This window comes from Carcharhinus amblyrhynchos, chromosome 21 (assembly GCF_965287045.1).
Source record: "Carcharhinus amblyrhynchos chromosome 21, sCarAmb.v2.hapA, whole genome shotgun sequence".
Lineage (NCBI taxonomy): Eukaryota > Metazoa > Chordata > Chondrichthyes > Carcharhiniformes > Carcharhinidae > Carcharhinus > Carcharhinus amblyrhynchos.
The window spans coordinates 19,743,295-19,761,563 of record NC_137344.1 but is presented as its reverse complement, the minus strand read 5'-3'; the positions used below and the strand labels follow the sequence as shown (position 1 = coordinate 19,761,563).

General features: G+C 41.2%; 1 protein-coding gene across 2 annotated transcripts; it reads right to left on the bottom strand.

Annotated features, from left to right (window-relative positions):
• Positions 1-1,288: 1,288 nt before the first annotated feature.
• cbx4 (chromobox homolog 4 (Pc class homolog, Drosophila)) lies at positions 1,289-8,760 on the bottom strand. Of its 2 annotated transcripts, none has more exons than XM_080209591.1 (5): positions 8,743-8,760; positions 7,291-7,334; positions 6,855-6,920; positions 4,437-4,503; positions 1,289-3,481 (listed from the first exon to the last, which is right to left on the bottom strand). In XM_080209591.1, exons 4-5 carry the CDS (start codon positions 4,482-4,484, stop codon positions 2,078-2,080), a joined length of 1,452 nt encoding a protein of 483 aa, XP_080065717.1. In that variant the 5' UTR covers positions 4,485-4,503; positions 6,855-6,920; positions 7,291-7,334; positions 8,743-8,760; the 3' UTR covers positions 1,289-2,077. The 2 variants fall into 2 exon arrangements, with proteins under 2 accessions (XP_080065717.1, XP_080065716.1); XM_080209590.1 differs by lacking the exon at positions 8,743-8,760 and adding an exon at positions 7,433-7,558.
• Positions 8,761-18,269: the final 9,509 nt, after the last annotated feature.

Genomic DNA, 18,269 nt, shown 5'->3' with positions numbered 1-18,269 from the left:
GTGTAAGCTTATGTTGGACTGTGACGCCTGGGGAGTCAGGATTAACAGCCGCAGTTTGATCCTCAGGCTCTGCTGTATTGACTATGTCTTGTCTATTCTCACTACTTTTTCACTTTGATTGGTTTTGGTTGACAATGCCATTTGTCTCGTGGTGTATATAGAATTCCACACTGTATCTCCACACCAAAACACCGACGAAGTCAATATTTTCCATTTGTCTGACACGGAATGTTGATTCGGTCCCCTTACAGAACATATCTAAGGACAGAACATGGTGACACAGGTCGGCAACAGTCAGACTTAGGAACTACCAAGCATCTGTAAAGACGTTGCTGGAGTATAAATGGCTAAATTCATACTGGTCCAAGGTAGGGCCAGCTTACAGCTGTCTGAGGCAAAGTGTCTAGAATTTCAAACTTACTGCTGTATAGGCCATGGCTAGTTGGCCAGTCTATAACAACACTTTGGAAAACTCAAAAATCTATTAATTTGTTATGTCTGTTAGGGGCTTTCTACTGATTGCAGCCTTACAAACGTCTCATCCAAGTACCAAGTTGACACCAAATATCTCGCTTACTTCTCTCTCCTTCTTAGATCATCTGACCAAATTTGGCTCCTCTTCTTGGCTTTCCAAGCCGATCCGGATTGTAAAGATTTTCACCATGTGTTTCTCAAAAACACCTTACCTCAAACCATCAACTTTTTGTACTAAAACTGCTTCGATACTTAATTTACTAATAAAGGGACGGGAGGCGAGGCGGGGGGGCACTCAATAATGTTCTCTTTTCGAGACAGCTCTTGAATTTACTTATTTTCCTCTTCTGGTCCTTAGACACGCCAATAATCACATTTACCCAGTTTCTAGCTATAGCAGTGACTTAAATGAGAATAGGTTTCTGGAAACTCCAAAAGCCTTGTTCTTGGATCTGTATTTATAATGCAAAGTGGGGATTAACGTGGTACTTTGGTACTTCGTTTTAAAGATAGTTTCACGATCAGTTGGTAAAACGGTGGCCTTGTCCGGGATTAAGATAGCCATGTATTCTCAATAATTCCATTTTCAGATAAATGCCCCGAGAGGGTAACAGTCACTTCGATGTCGCACACCCTGAGAAGAAGCAATGAATTCCTGGCTCAGGGGCCTGAAGGGCAATGGTACTTTGATGTAGTTACTTCGCTCCAAGTCACAGGATGTTGCCTCCTTGACTATTTTAATCTGCACCGTTTGTCAATATGACACATATCAAACTGTGGCTTCCGAGAAATGACGCCAGCTGGTAACCACAGCTACACGCAGTATGACTTGTTTTAATAAAAAAATGTTACTTTAAAATATCTGCAGTAAGATTTCAAAGGAAACGTTCGAGTTTCATTCACTCAGAGACAGTACCAGAGTCCTTCGAGAGAGTGGCTTCACGATGACACTATATTGACTTATACATTTCGCGGCACAAATTAATAATATGACTCAGTCTTATTTCATAGAATTTCTTATTCACTTTCGGCTGGTAATAAGAAACGCCAGATCAAAAATGGCGTCCCGGAGATACAAAACAGAATATCAACATTCTTCCATGGCCTTATTGACTGTCGCCCTGCTGCAACAGCGAGTCCGGTGTTTTAAAGGCGTTTATCACATATTTACATTCAAGCACAAAAAAAATACATTTCTATCATAGCAGCACAAGCTCGCCAGCTTCAGAAATATCAAACAGACAGAAATACAAAGAATCTGCACATTTAAATAGCACACATATTATCACAAATATTCAATATATCTGACATTGGATTAAAAATTGAAATAATGTATCAAACATCTAATAATGTGGTTTTATTATTTTAAGATTTTGCTTTTAAAAAATTAAAAATCCAGATTTAAGGAAGCAGTTTATTCGGTGCTCCTTGCTGCCGCTCTGTCCAGTTTAACTCCGGACACATATTCACTTCTACATATATAATGTGCCCGTGTATAAATAAAATTGCATACATCTTCAGTGTCAAGAACGGAGATTTGGGTTAAAGAGTGCATTTACTCTACACATCTCTGCCTGCTTTCTAAATCCGCCTGAAGTTTCCTTCACACCGTCACATATTCCTTAAATGTAACCGTGAGGCAGTTCGCTGTGACATCTGTGATTATCAGGTTTCCCAGGTAAGGTTTGAGGCCAGTCCATGGATATTGCTGCTCTCCCCTCGCCCTCCCGTCTTTCTCCTCACTCTCCGGCTGCTGCTGCGCCGCCGCCGCCGCCGCCGCCGCCTTCTGGGGCTCTGGCCTGGACTTTACACAGCTCAAATCGATTGGCTGCTCAGGATTTGAGTGCAAAGAGCCATCAATCCCCTCATTCCGATAACTATCGATCCCCTGCAGCTCAATGAGATCCTCCTGCTCCAGCTGGACTGCGCTTCCCGGGACACTGATGCTTCTGCACGTCGTGGGTTTCTTGGCCTCTTTCTCCACGATGGGTTCGGACAAATAGCGTTTCCTGGACTTGGACAGTTTGGAGTATAAGCCATCCCTCCTGGAAACCTCCGAATCACAGGCCCATCGCACTGGAGCTGCCGGTTCACACTGCTCCTGCCCCGAGGCTTCCTTCTGAGTCCTCATCTCCTTCCCACTTGCTATCTGGACACTCCCTTTCTCCGCTACCTCCCCGTTCATATTTTTATTTGGCGCTGCAGCTACCGCCTCTTTAGCCACCAAAGTCCTAAAATAACCATTCTTATCGGCCTCCGCCTCTTTGTTGCCATTCCGAGTCTTAGCGGTCTCTTGCTTCCCATTTGTAGCATTATTATCCTCGCCCCTTTCTACTCTGTCCTCCGCCGCAACCGTTTTGCCATATCCGTTTTTAACTATCCACAGCTCCCGGTCTCCAGTCTTGCTCGCCACTGACTCATTCCCTCCTTCCCCGTTCTTACTGTGTTTATCCTTCGCCGACTGGATCCCATTATCCATGTATTTGCTCATGACTATTACAATCCTACCGTTCTTGTTTTTATTTTTAACTATCTTCATTCTACCATTCATGCCATTGTTTTTCACACTTTCCTTGTCTAGTTCTGGCCCGTTCCCGGATTTCGAATCCATCTCCTTGACTTCAGACTTCTCCATACCTACAGCGGGGCTGTGATTCCCATTCTTTAGAAAGCTATGCTGCTCTGCTTCCTGCTCCGGAATAGGTTGATGCTGTTCGTGGTTCACTTCAGTTTCGCTTCGGTGAGAGTCGGCCTGTTGATTGGGGTACATGATGTCCGGCTGATAATGGTGATGCTTCTTGCTGTTGAGCTGGTAGAAGTGTTTAGTAGCTTGATGCTGGCGTTGTTCCTCAGTGTTACAGGGCTTGTACTGGTGAAGCTTTTTGCTGTTTAGTTGGTATTGCCGTTTGATGGGCGGCTGCTGGATATCGTTCTTGGACCGCTCTTCATCCACACTCGGATCCTGCAGCTCCGAGGGAACATTCGAGCGACGAGCAAAAGCTGGCAGCTGCAAATGAAGAATAGATGATTATTATTTGGGTTTCAAATTCTGGTAAGTAGTCAATTAATTAAAAGGCAAGACTACAACTTAAATCTGGCGAGCAGATCTTCATTTATCCAATCGTCATTGAAATGGGGGTTTTGCCTTTGGTGCAAGGCCCAAAAGAGAAATGGGTTACATTTTCACCTTTATCTGTCTCACTTCACCGGCCTGCCAGATTCCATTCCCAGCTGAGGAGAGGCAAGGTCGATTCCACTGTCAATACGCTTTATATGTTGAGGAGGAACCCATGCGTGGAGCCAACCATTGGTTTCTTCTTGGTTGTTGTATCAAAGCAACCAGCAGCCACTCCATCACAACAGTTGTTACTAACCCATTCAACCGTGAGCACCAAACGTTCGGCAGCAATGGACACCAGCTTGAAGTTGGTGTCCCTGAAGAGGGACGCTGTTTTTGGTTACTTACGGTCGATGTTGCTTTGAATACTCACTATTCATTTATGAATCCATTAAAAAAATGAACCAGTGCCTGGTTGTTTTAGATGGATGTGATTGCATTTGCAAATTGGGATCATTAAGAGATTGAAAATCTACTGATCTGTATCTGGCAGCATGAAATCTACTATTTAAACATGCTTTATATGTTATTTTCAAAACAATATTATAGTTGAAATAAAATAAATTCAGTTAATTTTATACTCGAATGTGCATCTGTTTTTCCAGATCTATTTATGCCTTTCAGCAACAGGCTCCCTTGTGTTCTAAGATCTATGTCAACATTATTTTATAATATTACACTGACATTTCACAACTGCCTGCTCTAAGTAAGTATACAAGGTGGCTGAGAATATATTTGTGAAACTGAATTCAATTTGATTATATGAAGGCAGATAGTATGTGATAGATTGCTCAAATCTGGTTCATATTTAACACACAAATGAGCATTAGACAGATAATATTACCTGAACCAGTAGGTGTTTGGGCTTTGGTCCTCGCTTACGATAGCCCATTGACTGCTCTTGTCTTTCCCTGTGGTCATTGGTTAAAAGAGAGGTTAGCATTATAGTCACTTACAATAATTAAATTACTAATCATTTTAAGAACTGTTTTCTGCTCCCAACCCCAAAAAGACTTGCAATCTTTGGTTTCACTATATTATACATGTTATCTCTAAACCTTCTTAGTTTAAACACTCACTAAGTACTCTGACAATTTTAATTAAATGTTTACATTTGTGTAGCCAACTGAGATTAGATTGTCACTGGTGATGCAGAATCAAGTTTTGCATTTTATTGTGGAGAGGGGTGCTATAAAGGAGTTTATATAACAAGTAAACTGCCCACACAATGGTCTATAATTGTAATAATGCTTTGTAAACCTTTAGTGAGAGGGCAATCTCAATTGCTTTTCAGTGGCCAAATCTGGCTCTGAAAAAATCTTGTGTGATCTAACAAGCTCACATTCAGGATAACCCTTCTTATTCCTATATCCGCATAGTTTGAAAGAGCCACCACTTTTCATTTACTGCTCATATTCCAATTTATTATATGCCTTTCTCTACTCATTGCCAAATTTTGCATACATAAATGGAATATTAATTCAAAATCACTCTAAAGTACATTCTGAGATGTCCAATATATTAATACATAGAGCTGTTTCAACTGTACCACAGCATTACACAGCAATGAACAATCAAAATATCAGCACATGAATCCTAAAAGTAAGAAACAATCATTAATTCTCATCAGTTTGCTAATAACTGTGGTTTTGTTGTAACGTAATGTATACATTCAAAAAAAAATCGAATATCAACTTTGAGCCAGGATAACAACTCACTCCTTTTCTCTTTGGCTCCCTTGTACAGTTCACTAATGTTTTTGTGACATTTCATACTATCCATTTATCACTGTTAAATGAATTTAAGTCAGTATGCAATTATGCCATTGAGCATGCATCAGTTGTTTTTGATAATTGATTTTTCTGCATAGGACTCCAATGCTTTGTATTAAATCTCTCAGTGTGAAACTGTACTGTTGAATTAATTGAAATCAGACTTTTGCATTCTTACTACCATAAAAGGACCTCGAATGCAACATACCAAGTACAGGGATACTTTGGCAATCACTACATTGAGAAGTGCAATGATTAAAGTTGCCTTTTTTACACAAAGTGGGGGGATTTTATTGGTGTTATATGTTCAGTGCTCCTGCAACTCAGTCAAAATATGCAGAAGTTATTGGTTAGCTAATTTTGAGTAATTGCAACCGTCTTGTAACTGGCAGCGGGAGAGAAAGGATATTGCTGTTGCAATCACTGGCCCTCCTCTTGTCCTGCAGGGTCTCGTTAATCGCATTTAAACCAAGATAATAGTCATTTTCGCCTAATATGCAAATATTTAAACTTACTGTAAAATAACACGTATCCCTGACTCCGCTGCCAGTCCAATTATCCCCATATTACGAAGGTCTAGTGATAAGCAACTTTTTTGTCCCTCCCACCCGGTTTCACGCAGCCTAGCTCCACTATATTTATTCACATGATTGCAGGCAGCCATGGTAACCCGTCAGATCGATTATCGTGTACCTAATTAAAGAGGATACCTAACCCCGCGTCTCCTGCCCATTTATGCAGGTTGCAACGTCAGGCACAACAAGCATCGCTCCTTTAAAATGCACCCGCAGGTGCATCAGGGAGCAGAAGTGGCGAGAGAAGGCCATTAAAAACAGGTTATAGCTAGAAGGACGTTCTGTGTTCTGACAGCCTAGAACCTCCTTACCCGAGTCTCACTTCGGAGATGAATGCACCATCTAGCTACGATCTGGAACATCGCATCAACACTTACATCACCACCGCAGCAGTGGTTAAAAACGTTTTTTAAAAAAACTTTTATATCCCTGCATCTATTCCGCCGATATTTCTGAGATTTTATCATTGCTTCTTTACATGTTGCTGCACAATTTCAACTTCCACCATGGCAGGAAACATACTGGTATTTGGAGCCGTAACGCTACCAGCTGATTATCGATCCCTCTCTCCTTCCTCCCTTGTAGTAGCGGGGATCTTAACTTGACACATTTCGAGGTGGATGTGCTTCGCTAAGTCGCTCGATCCCGGCTACTCTCCAATCCTTTCGACCACATTTATAGCAGCCTTCTATTCTAGTTTCATTACGAAACTGTGCAGCCACTCTACTTTCGAAAGCTCTCGACTTTTGGTCCTCTCTCTCTCTGTATATACCATACAGTATAACCCAAGGGTGTGTGTACGCGTTCAGGCTAGTGGCAGAGTTTTCCCAGCCCCCCCACCCCCGTGCAACTGCTCCCCCCCCCCCGCCCCGCCCCGCCCCGCCCCCACCCACCTACCCCCATCTATGCATTTACCTGTGCTGGAAAGCCAGGAGCAACCGGGGGTCCAGGATGTTCTCCTCTGGCTCCCACGTGTTGTATCTGCGGAGAAGGATACATCAGCAGTTCACTTTAAGACCTCTCAAAACACACACACACACACAAGCGGAAAATTAAAACGAACTAAAAGTGCTGCCATTCAAGCAGTGTGCAAAGGGAGGCCATTTTCACTCCATTCACACACTATCATATCTTTCACAGTCCACAAGACATTCCAGGACTCCCATTGGCCATTTTATTTTGTGTGTGTGTTACATTGGTTATCCACTGCCAATTCACTGGTGGCATTTTGTCAGGGAAGGGACACGGACTGGGTCCCGCAAGACTTCCACTCTGTACACACACACACACACTCACACATACTGTAGTTCATCTCCAACACACATAAATAACATACAGAAACGGGACTCACTTCGGAGACCATCCCCTCCATTTCACCAGGTACTCGACCCGCCCCTGTGGAGAAATAAAGACAGCGTTCGTCAGTGAGAGGCACAGACAGCACTATTGCCGGTCAATAACGTGGCGAGGTGAGCCGGAGCTGCTCACATTACCTTCCTGATCCGTTTCTTTTCGATGCTCTCCACGGCAAAGACGTGCTCCCCCGCCGCTGGCAACTCCATAACGATGCGAGGAGCTGCTCGGACGCCGCTTGACCTTCTGCTTAACTGCAGATCGCTTCAAACAGCCCCCCCCCCCCACCCCCCACCCGCCCCCCCCGGGAGCGACCCACCCCCCCCCCTTCCCCTTTCCTCCACCTCCTGCAGGGGACTCTCGCTTTCCCTTTCACTACTCCTTTTATTTAATTTTTTGGCACCCTTTCCGAGCGGGCTTTTCCGTTCCCCCCGCCCCCTTTGGATCTAGACTCGGTGGTCACAGCTCTCCCTCTCTCTCTCACTCTCTCTCTCTCTGCTGCAGAGCCGGCAACGCAGGAACGCAGCAACACAACGCTGTGGCGTCAGGAGCCGGAGCTGTCAATCAATTCAGCCCCGCCTGAGGTCGGAGAATCTAACTACAGCACCAAATACGGGCAAGAAGCAGCCTTGTATGGTAATGGCAGAAAGATAAATTCTATTTTTCCAAATTAAGAAAGGACGGCATGAAATGGAACAGCAGAAAGGCGCGCTCCCCCCTCCCTCCCTCTCTCTGCGCTCATACTGACTCTTCCTTCGCATCTAAACAATGTCATTCCCCAGCCTCACAGTTTTGTTTCACCGCGATGTGCAAATCTCTTTCGTGTCCTCTTCTAATTGGCTATGCATCGGGCTAGCAATGTCTTGCGTTCTTTGAGAAAGCTGCTTCGTTTCTGACATGCATCAAAGCGCGTCACTATTTCATTTCATTTTTTTACCCCCCTGCCAGAGAAGCAGCCTTGCTCCAATCGCCCTGTTATTGTCCGTGCGTTTTGCAAAGTGTGACAGTGCCGTGAGTCAGCTGGATCTCCCCCTCCCTTCCCCCTCACATTGAGCAGATATGATGCACGGCCATGGCAATATTGATGATTGTAGCACCGTGGTATCCTGTTAGTCACTGTTCATTTGTCTCACTGGCTTGTCACTCAGTGCCCTCCACCATGGTGAAGTGTTACATGAGAGAACCTTTGAAAACAGCGCACAATACTCTTCCCCCATTCGAAGAGCGACCATGGCTCCTTCTGGTAGGGCATTGCCCAATTTCAAGCTCTGGCAGCGTTCAGTATTCAATCAGGCAAGCCTACAGGACACAATACCGGGGAATAACTTTTACTCTCCTGTCCGCCGGCTTGTCTTTCGTCTGACAGAAGTAAATCTGAGTAACGTCAATCAATGTGCATCGATTTGCACAACCGCTGTACAATTAGTTACAATAAAAGGTAAACAGAGACCTTGTATGGGCATTAAGTTCGAATGGTTGACTGAAGGCAACTCGTTCTGATTTTAACGCAACTTCCAAGATGTCCACACCTCTAGGCGTCGATTTTCAAAACTGCAAAGCTAACGTGAAAGGACCCCATTGGCACAAATTCGAAATGGAAGCATTTCAGACAAGCCGCTTGGGAGAGGCAACCTAGTCGCTGAAAAAAAACGCAGCTTATCCCATCCCCCCTCCCCGTTGCTCTCGACTCGTATTTATCAACACTCAAAATGCTGCTGACACAGAATGCCCATATTAGGATATTGGCCACGGAACAAATGTATAACTCGCTGAAAACGCAGTATGCTTTAATGATTATACATCCTTTCCATTGATTGCGGCACTTAATCGCGATATGTACGCGCATTTAGTAGAGAACAGATACATGGAATAACCATCTACTTTGGTGCCCACTTCTAAACCGAATAAGACATTTCACTCGTATGGGCGACTTGGAAAATAAAACCTTATGTGATGATGGGAAAGGCTAACTGGCCAAGAGAAATTTGCACCTTGTGAATTTTATTGTAATCATCTAAAGAATGTCATGTTCTTGTCTGCAAACCCTCTCATTGACACGGGATACTCTGATATTATTGGCATTCTGATTATTCAGATAAACTCAGTCAACGCACCTACGCGTTACTATAATAATAGCTTGTCTTCTTGTGGTGTGTTACTGTTGACCCGCAGGGAAAACATGGAGTCATCAACCGAAAAGGTTTGCAACCAAAAGATTGAGTTTGCATACAAATAAAGAAACACAGAATAAAGTGCTGAACACGCATATAATACGCACTCCAAGCAAAATACCATGAATGGTCAACAACTGTTAGTGCCAGAATAGTGCAGAGGCCCAGGAATACAAAAGGTTTTTTAAATTATTTGTTTTTATTACTGGTAGCGTTTGTTTGTATTTAAGTCAGTAAATTAGTTGACACTAATGTATGTTTACATCTTATTGAAATATATTTTGCAGTAATCCACCTGACACAAAGAAGAGGACTAGTAAACTGTATAACCTCTGTGTAATTTAAGTTTGCTGCTTTCATAATGCAATATTCAAACTTGCCAGGGATATTATAACCATATAACTCATAAATAAATGTAGACTCATTCCAAATCAGGTATTCTTCCTTATCTCATGACAATTACATAAGTACTTGCTCTGGTGTAAATATGAACCATATGTTGTCAACTTAAATTACTTGTAGTAATGATCCAGCATTTTGGCTCCACTACCCTTAAAATAACAACTTAGTTTTAGGTATACATATCTTTGCATTAGAAATTAAGGAACAAAAATATTACCATTTCTAACATTGATGTACATATGTTAAGATGAGTGGACTGTTTTAATGGTTATTCCATTCAGATTCATTTTGTTTATACACAGGGATAGGATTCAAAACTTTTATTTTGGCCATGTTGGATGTTTGGATATTAAGTTTGAAGGGTAATCTCAAAGAACAGTGTCAGTAGAGTTGAATGTGGAAACATAACATTTGGTGTAAGCCATTTCAGCAATGTTCTTAAACCTAAATATGTTGAATTGAAAATCATTTCATCTTAATAATGCACAACTCATACATGGTTCATGGTGTGAAGATAACATGGATCCAGATTGTATTTGGTGATTTCTGATCAACAGACAATGCCATAATCCATGTGAGGTATTGCAGTTCTTCTAACTTGATACCCATATTTCTATGCCTTTCTATGATTAGCTTTCCATCAATCTTCAGGTTCCTCTTTTTAAAATCTATTAACTCTCAGATTATCTACTAAGAAAGGCATTACATAGAATGTCCAGAGCATGTCAGTTGCTTAACTTATGCCAAATAATAATTGAGGTACTAATTAAATGACCTATAAACAAAATAGGTGATTTAATTCTTTAAAACCTTGACATTCTTTGGTAATGCAACAAAAATGGCTACTCCCCAGGGAAGTAAAGATAGAATATCCAATTGGAAACATGTGCCAACTCAACTCAATAATGAAAAGAAAGGAATATTTCTATTGGGACTTTATTTTAACTAGACTTTTCAACTTCATTAGCTAACAGAATTACAAGGTTTGGTCATTAACCTAGGCAATACATATCTTTGTCATTCTTAGAGAGTGAGTTTGGATCCATACAGAAAAAAAAAACATTGTGTTTCATTGTAGAATTATCAGCATCCACTGTAGAAATTGTGGATGCTGTTATTTTACAGTTGGTCTATCTGCATAATGGTGACAACACATTGCTCTGCAATGTTCAGCCAGATGCCATTATCTTCACTATTGGCATCACTTTGAGATTGATATATTGATGTGGAAATTAATCTTGGAATTCATGACTAGGACCTTATTGTGTTAATCGTACTGGATATCTTGATTACATTCTTAGTATTACATAATTTTGCTAAGACAATGGTATATCTTAGTTCAACATCCCCATATTGGCTTCAGTATCATTGCACCATACCATTGAATTACAATATGTATTATTGGACATTTTGAGAAGCAAAGAAATTCTTTTTTAAATAACTATTTAGTTAATTTGATTTATTTCAACAAACTAAAGGTTAGTGTTTCTATAATTAACCAGAATTTTGACCTGTGGGGGTAATATAATGTTTCTTGGATTTGCAATTGAAGATTCCTTCTCTGTATTTATTGACCTCTGAACTGATCAAGCAGTAGGTTAAAAAAGATACCAATATGATTCTACTAGAAGACGTGTTAATGTTTTTCCAGAGAAGTGACAGTGGCCAGCTTTCTTTAAATCTCAATGATTAGCTTTACACAAACGATTTGCCCACATTTTAAAAGAGTTCTGGGATTCGTATAAAATTTCTGACTCAAGTACGTTTTTGACCTCGTTTTATTCATTCCTACACCTTAGGACATCATTTCTTGTAAATCACTACATGTTGACATAAAAATTATGAATTCCAAGTTCCTTGTTATGAATTCCCAGATTAATTCCCACATCTATGTGTCACTCTCAAAGTGATGCCCTCAAACTGGTGAAATCATAATGCCAATAGTGAAGATAATGACATCTGGCTCAACATTGCAGAGCAAAGTGTTGCCATCATTACGCAGATAGACCAACTGGAAAATACCAGCATCCACAATTTCTACAGTGGATGCTGATAATCCCACAATGAAACACAATTTTTTTTTTCTGTATGGATCCAAACTCATTCTCTAAGAAAACCTGCTGGGTCAAGTAATTGAGCAGCATGTTACTCCGCCCTGCATGTTTGAGCATCAATTCAACACATTGTTCACCAACTAATGGCATTTTGTTAGCATTGTAAATCACATTCTAAGCAATATTTTCCATTTGCATGGAAGGAACAACTAAATGCTTCATTTGCGTTATCTTAATGTGACAATACAATCATTGCCATTGTACATGGGGAACTTGAACCATTAAAGAGAGCTTTGCAGTGTGGAAATTAAACAGTTGCCCAGTTTCAGTCATTACGATAAAACAGATGGTATAATTTTCCATCTGCATTATCAATGCCCTGAGGTGCAACAGCCTTGGCATGGGGTGTGTGAGTTTCCTCAGGAATGTTTAAGGATCCAAATACCATTAAATTCCATGTTATTTATTCTGGCTGATGCACTATTGTTCACTTGTCCAATTTGTAACATTGTACAAGGATGTCAGAGGACAAACAAATGAATGTTGTATTCCTGGAAGGCAACTTGAAGTTCAGACAAATTCATCATAGTGCTTCATGAGATGATAGCTTTTGTAGAATGTCAAGCTTTTAGATATCAACATTGAAATTCCTCCTACTTTAGTGCAAAGAACTGCATTGCTTCAAGTTGCAACTGGTGACTATGGATTAATCTTTTGTCATATGTGAGGATTAAGTTAATTTGAAGCTATATGATATCTGGATCCATATACAATAACTATATTACAAAATATCTGTGCTTTGAGGTGGTCGTTATCATGAAATATATCAGATTTTCACAGAATTCAACTCATCAATGACCAACAGAAGGTTTACAATATTGACCATCTTACAGTCTACCATAAAATAATAAAGCATCAAATACTATTATACTCCATATTTCAGTCAATTTTGCTATTTTAACACTATGTAATGACGGATGGCTACTACTGTGTAGTGAAAACATCAATTGTGAGCATTTTCTCTGAAGGTCTTGGATCGATGTTACATGGTGTGATTGGATCTCCGATGTTCTCAGCTAATCTTCAGAGCGTGGATAATGGCCAACATGGAACGTTTTGTTTTAAATAGCAATTTCTGTAATGAATTTTTCTGTGGAGTATCGGAAACTTCATAAACTTCCTTCCATTGTGAAGGTTCACGTGCATACGTACTCAAGTTCAAAGGTTGGTCGGAATTTTGTTCGCCAGCTGTCCAATGTTATTCCAAAAATGTTGTTTTAGATAACGGTTAATACACCCGATGGAAGCAGTAATGGGCAATACTCATGATGCCTTGCCCAAACCAATGAGAATCTGGCTGATTTTTTTTCAGGTACATGGGACAAATTGCTACAACTGTTTGTTGGAATGAGTCATATTGAGCTTGCTATTTGTTTAGTTAGTTAATGGATCAACCAGTCAGCAAACACCAATTCCAAAATTACGGCGACGGGGGAAGTGAAAAAAATAATCTCACTTCGATGTCAAAAGATAACCTGACTACCATGTTTTCTTGCAGGTAATAGCAATGGGTCAAATAATGAAAGAGGGGAACGAGTTCATGGGGAAGGGTTTCTCTTTCTCAGGAAGGAGTCCAGACGTCAAGCCAATTGCAAAACATCTAAATATGACTATTTAGTGGTTCCATTGGTTCCATGTGAAAACCCATTCATAAACTATCGTTCAAATTACCCGAACTTAATGAGAATAGGTCTTTGGATTCAATGGCTGTACTATTTGATAATGTGTAATCATGAGGAAAGGAGACTACATGTAGGGCGCCGAGTAAAGGGGACGTGTAAAACACCAAATATTAGAATCCAACGTTTGTTCAAGCTGATTTGAAAACACGTCAAAAAGAACTTATTGAGCGAAAATATCTGATAATCTTTGATTGGAATGTATGTTTTTGTGGTCAATACGTTCTTAAAACTATTATTTAACCAATGTTTTTCATACCCAGTTTATAACGGAGAGTCCTGAATCCGACATTACACAGAACCACCAATCTATAGCAGTTTTCTGCGAACTATTTAATAAGCTATTCGGCTTCGAAGAATTCCTGTTAAAAATAAGGTTCCAGTAGCAATTGCTGACCTGAGCAATCAGTGTGTCACCATCCGACAAATATGGGTCATGTTACCAGTTCTGATGATGCATGCAGCTTTTCAAGATGGCTAGAAACACGAGACCGAATGTGCTGTTCCAATTGCTCGATTCATTCGACCTTTTATTAACAAGAAAGTTTATGGAAAGCGAGTCGTAAGGGGTTAATTTCAAGATCTTTCCAGATCCACAGAACAGCCCTTATATCCACAATGGGACAAATCAGCATTTATCCCATTTAAAATCAAGTGAACGAGACACGTGAAATCTCGAGTGAATCTTTCATTTTGATGCATTTTATATGTTTGAGCAACTCTGTCATACACAATCTCAAGTACATCAGTGTCCAGATCAAAATGTGATCTCTCGACATCTTATTTTTTCACCACCACTCCAGACAGCTCCTCCATTAGGAAACTAACAGAGAAGACAGCAAAACAGCCAAGATAGAAACCGCCATTTTCTGAGCACTTGTATTTCATTTGATCATTAGCGGTATGTGCCGTACATGTCTTGTACGTTAGCATATGCAAATTGGACCTAGAGCTTGTCAAGGAGGTAACCTGATAAATTCAGAAAAGGCAAAGCATTCAGTGTATTTTGAATGTTCGTAATGCGGCTTTTAGTTGCAACAGATTCAGTATTCGCCCCCCCCACCCCACCCCCGCTCAGTTGACCTGCCACTCTCTGATTTATCCAGCCAGCTAAATTCCAATGTTTTCGCATAAAGGACTGGACAATACTTTCGTTCCAGGTTCTGTGTGTGACACAAGTCTAACAAGAGCGCTAATATTCATATTTCATTCGAGCAAAAGACCATCAACCCAACAACATACTGTACGAGATCCTATCAGTTCTATAAGGTGTGCGAGCTAGATCTGGTGAGAGGAGGTCACTGTGGCTATAGTGATCCACTGCCCGAAGGAAATCTTTGCCTTTTCGTAAACTAGCCCAATTTCTTTGCCTGTCCTGAGTGAATGCGCGATTAAGGGGTGAGCAACTAGTGTAATGGTTGCATCCAGATGTAATTGGTGATAATCCCTCCACTACTTTTAACAGCTTTGGACACCAAATGCATTAAAGTTCCAACGATGATCTTTTGATTGCATGCTAATAGTTGCATGTGTTAGAATTCTTGGGGGTTCATATGGGTTCTATTGTTGTCTGGTTTTGGAAGAACTTCGAAACCGATTCTTGGCAATTAAGTTTGATGCATTGTTGACTCCTTTAACCTTTTTTTGAAATTAGTGTCACAAGTAGGCTTACATTAACACTGCAATGAAGCTATTGCGAAAATCCCCTAGTCGCCACACTCCGGCGCCTGTCGGGGTACACTAAGGGAGAATTTAGCATAGACAATGCACCTAGGTAGCACGTTTTTCGGACTTTTTGACTGTACATCGATATTCATCCACCCGACATCTGCAAAAGAGACTTGAGGGGGCGGAAAGGGCGTAGTATCGCAGTGGCTAAGAACACTCGGGGACAACTGCTGACTTTTAATCCAAATGACTTGAGTTTATTTTGTGATTTGAGTGACTAATCTTCAGCTGAGTTCTCGGTAGAGCACCGGTCAAAACTGTCCTCCCTGAGGTCAGCTATGCAACCATCCTACTGCAGGTAGGACTACAAGGAAAATCACAAGCTGACGAATTGTTGCGATCCCCACCGAATAAATGAAACAGGACTTCATGGTGAACGCCTTTGCCGCAGGAATCGGTTTTGCTCAGAAGTCCATCGTTCAATTGCCTAACAATATAGTTTGCCAAGGTGATTGGAAATACCGATTCTCATGCATTTAGTTTGCGAGGGGGTATTCTTTTGTTCAAGTCAACTGCAGTCGTGTTATTAGCATTGAAATCGACAAAACAGAGGTTTTCAATAAATCAATGGGAGATAGGTGCTATAGCAACCTACCAATAGCCATGTCTGTTGCTTAGTTCATGGCCATTTTGCAACTAATCAATAGTGTAGCAAATTCTTCTGTAAATGCTGAAGGTTATAGATCTTAACCCTCAAATTCAGCCTTCTGCCCTTTCAGACCGCGTGCCACCTTGATCAGCAGTTTCCTTCATTTTCGACCCCAGTCCTCAGAGTTCACGTTAATTTTACTAACACAGATCAGACAGTGAGCCACCTGCCCCTCGCTGTGGTTGAGCGGTTTGACCTTAACAACGAAACTCTTCTCCATTTGCAATCAACAATCATTTCCTGGCAGACAGTTGTTGATATCTGAGTCTTTTTTCCCCTTATTCTCTCGACGCGCTCATTGTAAATCATCATCTGTACGCTTGATTAATACGGTTGTTGAAAATATGTATACTTGACATTTGTCAACATTATTAAATAGCTAAAGGACCCTAGTGGCACAATAAAAATGAAAAGTGTAAATCAGAGGGAAGAAAGGGATCATTCGCATTTACCATGTAATGTGCATCACTGGCACATCATGGGGAATAAAGTCCATGATTAGGATTTAAAAGATATTGATTACTAATCAATACGTGTCCAGTTCTGATCGTAAAAATAATACATGATGCACAACACATTGGGCAATTAAGTAGAGGTAGTATGCTAATTTTCTTCAACAAATGGCTTCTGGATGCATTTGTTTTAATTAAAAGATTGGCGATAGACGCGATTGTTAAAATGTGCCTGGGCGCAGACACGATTTCTTTGTGAACTCTGGGCTATAATTGGCAGTATTGTCTGACAGTTACTTTTTAAAAACATTTTGACGTGAACATGGGGAGATCTGAGTTTCTTGTGCAGTGAATTTCAATCTTCTACTGCCTGTCCTTTCCAGTGTTACGACTCTGATGTTAAGGGAGACACTTTATTTATATTAACATCTGCAGAAGGAGGCGAGCTTGCTCAAATTCACTTGTACACAAGGAGTCTTCTTGACAAAGCTTCCTCCACAAGACCCCCCAAACCCTGAGCTCTCCCACTTGGAACGTCAAGGGCAGCAAGAACGCCACCACCTGCAAATTCTCCTTCAAGGCGCACGACAGGAAATATATCGCCATTTCTTCATGGTGGGTGGGTCAACGGCACTGTGAGTCTATGTACACCACATGGATTGCAGCGGTGCAAGAAGGCAGCTCACCACCACCTTCTGAAGGGCAATTAGGGATGGGCAATAAATGCTGGTCTTACCAGCGATTCTCACATCCCACGAGTGAGTTAAAAAACAGAACAAGTTCAATGTATGTCAAATCTTGACCTAAGCATCGGGACACCAGTTATGTCTAATGTCAGCGCCGAAGGATTTGATTATATTTAACTTTCAATATCCGCCATTTTGATCCAGTGTCACGGATTCTCTATCACTGAGAAACATTTCCAAGCTCCTCAGCTGGGCTGTTGACCGAGCAGGGCTTAATGCTTATTTGCATTCTGCACAAACCTCAACATTTTTGTTCTAAATGTGGAGATACTAACAAAGGATCGTTTGCAAAACTGCAAGTCCCTGCTGGTTTAGAATGTGACAGTGTCCCGCACCCCAGCACACTCCGAGGCAGCCCTGGCACTGACTCCAGCCTGCGTGCGCTTTCGGTTAAAATCTCCTTGCATCGTGAGTTAAACCGGAAACGCTGCAGTTCTTGGGACCTCCCCAACACCATCTGCACAGCAACTGGTGCCTCCATTTCACATCCTCATTTAAGTTTCTTTCTGTCCCCTTTGATGTGACGGTATCTTTTATGAAGTATTATTCGAAAACCTAAACCGATGTGGCTAATTCAGAACCCTAAAGGTAGTCCCAACCTTTATTGCAGTTGTCCCTTTGGGAATACGGCTATTTTACAGTCTGTTTGTGAAACTGTAGCTATTCTCTCCAACAACGATCAATTGGGGACAGTTCCTAGGTTGGTCGATGGAAATGCAGTTATATTTCTCAAGTGTTGTAATCCTGTCAATAGACTTAGAATTATTGACCTATAACGTAACCTTATGTTAAGAAGTCTCACAACACCAGAGACTTCTTACTGTGCCCACCCAGTCCAACGCCGGCATCTCCACATCATGGTTTAACCTTATGGACATTGGGAACGGATTTACAGGTGCATTTGGGCTTCTAAAGTGAATCCAGTTTCCTATCTTTGAGAATGGATTAAAAGGGAATCTCAGGTCTCTGAATTATAGCTTCGAGGAGAAGGTTCAACCAGCATTGAACCAGGCAGACTGTCGAACCAGCATTCTCA

Excerpts from the sequence above, each read along its gene's own strand:
- cbx4 (XM_080209590.1), bottom strand. The coding sequence starts at position 7,501 with ATGGAGTTGCCAGCGGCGGGGGAGCACGTCTTTGCCGTGGAGAGCATC. Across the intron at positions 7,335-7,432 it reads AAAAGAAACGGATCAGGAAG|GGGCGGGTCGAGTACCTGGT; the intron begins GTAATGTGAGCA and ends ATTTCTCCACAG. Across the intron at positions 4,504-6,854 it reads CTCCTGGCTTTCCAGCACAG|GGAAAGACAAGAGCAGTCAA; the intron begins GTAAATGCATAG and ends CAATGACCACAG.